General features: G+C 45.1%; 1 protein-coding gene across 1 annotated transcript in view; it reads right to left on the reverse strand.

Moving 5' to 3' along the window:
* Positions 1 to 1,706: 1,706 nt before the first annotated feature.
* Positions 1,707 to 5,000, reverse strand: part of LOC308379949 (complement C1q tumor necrosis factor-related protein 6-like) — a 9,421-nt gene continuing 6,127 nt past the window's right edge. The window contains exons 2-3 of the mRNA XM_080857223.1: positions 4,361 to 4,541; positions 1,707 to 3,011 (exon numbers count right to left, since the gene is read on the reverse strand). Of these exons, the coding sequence (XP_080713349.1) occupies positions 2,464 to 3,011; positions 4,361 to 4,526 (714 nt within the window). The 5' untranslated portion in view covers positions 4,527 to 4,541 and the 3' untranslated portion in view covers positions 1,707 to 2,463. The remainder of the gene's footprint in view (positions 3,012 to 4,360; positions 4,542 to 5,000) is intronic.

Below are 5,000 nucleotides of genomic sequence, written 5' to 3' on the forward strand. Positions count from 1 at the left end.
GTGTGCGTGTGTGTGTCCACAGATGACTTTCCATCTGGAAAGGTTCCCATAGTAGCCCTCAATTTATCGGGCTGACCGCACTTCTTCTGGGTCGTATTAAACATGATGTCACACTCGCATATACGTCCTATACATCGGCTAACCCTGGTCCACAGTACTTCAGGCACAAACACTAGTTTAGGTTTTCAGCGAGTCGTTTCAGTTACTTTAGAAACATTTCATTGTGCATAACGGAGCAAGTGGAGATAAGGTGATGTCACACACCAGCAAATGCCTTACCACCTCACAGTTAGAAGCAAAAAATTGAACTCGACTTGATTGACAGCTACAGATTGAAAGATTTTGATGTGTGTGTTGTGCTGAGCATGTGCCTTCCCTCTACATTATCTAGAGCGTTGGTAGATGAAGTAAAGAAAAGGTTGGGAAAAAATCAGGACTGAAAATAGCACTACTAGAGGTCTTGGGGATTATATCTGTCATTCCAGAAAAGTTAGCAGAAGTGACCATGAGGATAGGGGAACATCCAGCAGCCTTGGCAGATAGGTTACTGGGAGCTTTTAAGAGATTCAGAGAGTAGAGAGAGAGATAAAGAGAGAGATGTAGAGGCACAAGAGAGAAAAGGCTAATATGTACAGAGAGAGTGAGGTAAGAGCAGCACAAAGATAGGGTTGTACAACTTTAGTAAAGCATTACTAGCTTATCAAGAGTTCGCAACTATTAACTATTTCTGTGTTCTCATCTTTCTCTTCCTCTCTTTGTTTAGTGTCTGTGTGCAGAGTGATGTGACTGCGACGGGATTGTTGCTACTTAAAGAGGAAACCCACAAGTGTCTCTTACTTCCTGGTTTGCATCGGTGCATAACAACCTAAGGCCTGAACCCTTTCATGCAGAGAGGACTAGGGACTGCGGTAGACAGCTTTTTTTTACTCTGAGGAAACCACACACACACCTTCACACACACTTACACATGTGTACGTACATGAACCTCCACACACACACCTTCACACACACTTACACATGTGTACGAACATGAACCTTCACACACACACCTTCACACACACTTACACATGTGTACGAACATGAACCTCCACACATACATCGGCTTACAGAAACACATTTACGCAGTCGCAGTCATGTACATAAAACAAGTGGGGGCTGGCTTCACAGCAGGTTGCGAAGGTGTCAATTAATGGGTATCTTGACTGTCACCATATCAAATCTTTATTTTCTTTTGTATCTGCAATCCTTGTGGGCCCCTGGAGATATACTTGCAGGGCTGCAACCCTTTTCAGTGTGCTTCTAAAACCTATAAAACCTGATTCTGATTCCTATTCTGATTCTGATTCTGATTCTGATTCTGATTCTGATTCTGATTCTGATTCCGATTCTAATGTAGCAGAGTCAGGTAGCCCAGTGGCAGCTAAAGTCCGCTCTGACCTCTACCTCTAACTAGTTTTACCAATCTCCATTAGAAACAATGCATTAGTAATGTGCCCTTCATGTGATATAAAGAGAATACCAGTACATTTGTCATATATTTTATCCTAGTGTTTTTATTTATATCCTGTGAGAAGACTTTAAGAAACCTTGAGAGAAGTAATGTGAGGTTAAATTGGAATCACCCTGTTTACTGCATGGTTACATTTAGGTAGAAAAAGGTACCCAAATACAAATATAAGATGAAATTTAAAACAAATAATGACCTTGTTATCATATTAAAGGTAATGTGAATGTTTGTGTATGTATACCAATCTGTGTGTCTCTGTCTGTGTGTGTGCATGTGTGCATGTGTGTGTGTGTGTGTGTGTGTGTGTGTGTGTGTGTGTGTGTGTGTGTGTTTGTGTGTATCTGTGGGTGCACTTGCATACTTGGGTGTGCATGCAAAACAGAATTGGCAATTCCTGTGATAATCAGGCTTGTTTAAACAGGGCTCTGTGGTTCAACTGACAGGAAGTGACTCAGTCAGGTCTGGGTTAGGGTTAGGGTTAGCAAACCAGACAGGATGTGACTGAGTCAGGTTTGGCACAAGTATGGCTCAGATCAGCCTAGAGCTCCACATTAGCTGTCGTCAGGGAAACTCAACGCACCGCTGTATCTCTGCTCACATATTTTCATGAATGCAGAATATAAAAGACACGCCTAAAAGCTCTTTCAGGAGCAGTAGCACCAGAGGCATGTGCAAACTACTGTTGAGGACCCTCTCTAGCACCAAGTCGTCATTTTATAAAAACAAAACAAAAACTGACCATCCGATTGATGCTGAAACTGTGATACATTAGATATAATTTCTTCCCCCTCAACATAAACAGTACAAAGCCATCATTGCAGGTACATACAGTACAAAGCCATCACTGCAGGTACATATAGTACAAAGCCATCACTGCAGGTCTCAGACACACACACACACACACTCCTGACTCCTGATAGAGCTTCATGAGACCCCGTGTGCACACACACACTTGCTCACTCCTTGTCGGGCTTGATGAGGTGGCCGTTGAAGGTGACGTAGACGTCGGTGTCGTCGCTGTAGATGGCGTTCTCCCGCTCGCGCTTGAAGAGGCGCAGCCACACCTGGTCTCCGTGGCCCAGCATCAGCATCAGGCTCTGGCTCTGCATGATGGAGCGCTCGCTGGGCTGGGCGTAGATGATGGCGCGCTCCGTCTCGTCCTGCATCACGTGCACGTACGTCTCCTTGAAGTTCCACGTGTGCAGGTTCACGTTGAAGAGGTAGACGCCCGACACGCTGCAGCGGAAGCGCCCCGAGAACATGTCGAAGTCGTCGTGCAGGTTGACGAAGGTGACGTCGAAGAGCAGCGTCTGGTAGTGCTCCTCGCTGTGCAGGGCTTTACGGCGGCCCACGGAGAAGGCTGCGTACTGCGGCCGGCAGGGGGACCCTGGGGGCCCCGACTCCCCTGTGGCGCCCTTGGGCCCCTCGGAGCCTGCGTGGCCTGGGTGGCCCTCGGGTCCCTGTTTACCTGGAGTCCCTCTGTCCCCGCGATCACCTGTGTCACCTGGGGAGAGAGAGATGATTCATCTATTTGTGTGTATGGTTTTTCGGGTCTTTGTTTGTATTCTTTTGATACAAATATGTATATTATAAAACAATTGGGTTCTATCGCGTAATTTAGCTGTTTCTGATTGGACGAGAGAAGTTCCATACTATAGGTTATTCGTCAACATACCAACAGTTACGGGACTTTTCACAGCTAATAATAAATCACTCCGCGATGAAAAATTTGCCGTTGATGATAACCGTTAATTCAAAATTCTTAAAATTCCAAACCAAGACGTTGACAATGGAACTATTTTTTGTTGCGGAGAAACAATGGCGAAATAAACCATTTTTAATTAATAACTTTGTGTTGAAATGTTAAAATGTTAATCTGCGGCCTCGGTGGCTACGGCCGAACACCACCCGTGGGATTATCCCTTACCTACCCCACTCCTACTCGTGCTATATTGCTTAATTAAGGTGCCATAAAAGCGATGATGTAACACACAAAAACAGACACGCATACACCCTGGATTCACTGCCACATCAGCTGTGAGATAGCCAGGGCGGTGACGCTGAGATAGCATGGAGATCAAATCAGTGCGCTCTCCAAATACCACTCCAGCGCGCTCTCCAAATACCTCTCTGACAGTCTCTCCAACTTACACTGATACATTCACACAGCTGACTCCACTTGTCTGAGGGAAGCCATGTCATCAGTGTTTGATTCCCCCAACACACCATGATCATTCAACACAAATGTCTCATGAGGAAATCACTCAAGAAGCATCCAAGTTACCCACTTAACCCACACATAACTCAACTCCTGTCACACACGGACTAGATGAGCCCTTTCCAGAATCCATTGTGCAGGTTTTATGTATTCCTATGGGATTCTGCATGCTTCTAAGTGTGTGTGTGTGTGTGTGTGTGTGTGTGTGTGTGTGTGTGCGTGTGCAGGCATGGGATTCTGCATGCTTCTACGGGGTTTCTACTCATTTGTTCCATGGTCTACTTCCAGTTTCTGTATTTGTAACACAGTACTGAATAATCTTATTTAAGTTTCCTCCTAGAACCAATTCATAAATCTGTATATCTATATCTATCTTACATCCACCTAAAACTGAGCTACAATTTATGCAACATATTTGACAACATATAATTGGGTTCTGTGTGTCTCCTGCTCTTAGCTGTAGGTGGGAACTTCTGCTCCTAATCCCCAATAATAAAAGCCACAAAACAGCAAAGCAAAGGAGACATAAAAACTTAAATAGAGTTTCCTATAGGGGGCGCTAATGACAGGCTCCAAGCAGACTCTGGTGATGCTGGGTGTGGCCATGGATGGATCCCTAAGACGAAGCAGCCAACCTTTGAGGATGGTCATGTCGATGTGCGTGCGTATCTCAGGTGTGTGGACCACATCGCCCCCTGGAGGCTCCAGAGGGTCACAGCAGCGATGGCAGGGTGTGGAGGTGGGGGGGACGGGGGTGACCCACGGCAGGAAGAGCAGGGTCGGAAGGAGGGCCTCAAACATGACTGCACCTGATGGCTGACATAGCAAAGGGAAGAGGTCAAGGGTTAAAGTTCACACTATGGAAGCAGGGCCTCAAACATGACTGCACCTGATGGGCGAACACAGCAAATGGCAGAGGCCAGGTGTTAAAGTTCACACTATGGAACAGATGTCCCAGGACACCCAAGCTCATTGCCGTTGTGTGGTGAACTAGGTCTTTCTAAAAAACTCTCCTGTGCTTACACTGTAATTTACACTCCAACATACAGTATGTCATCTGGATACTATAATTAATAAGACAGTATGCATGTTCTAGGCAACGAAAGACATCTGTATCTTTATTTTGTATTTTTTTATTTTTGTAATTGTATGGTACAGATAATGGTGATAAATTAGGAGGTTTGGAACATGATGAATCACTATGGGAATATAAAATGCCAAAAGCATGGTTCAGTCCAACTGTAAATGAGTGGGGTGTGTTGGAATGGCTTCATA

The sequence above is a fragment of the Sprattus sprattus genome (genome assembly GCF_963457725.1).
Source record: "Sprattus sprattus genome assembly, chromosome: 18".
NCBI classification, from domain to species: domain Eukaryota; kingdom Metazoa; phylum Chordata; class Actinopteri; order Clupeiformes; family Clupeidae; genus Sprattus; species Sprattus sprattus.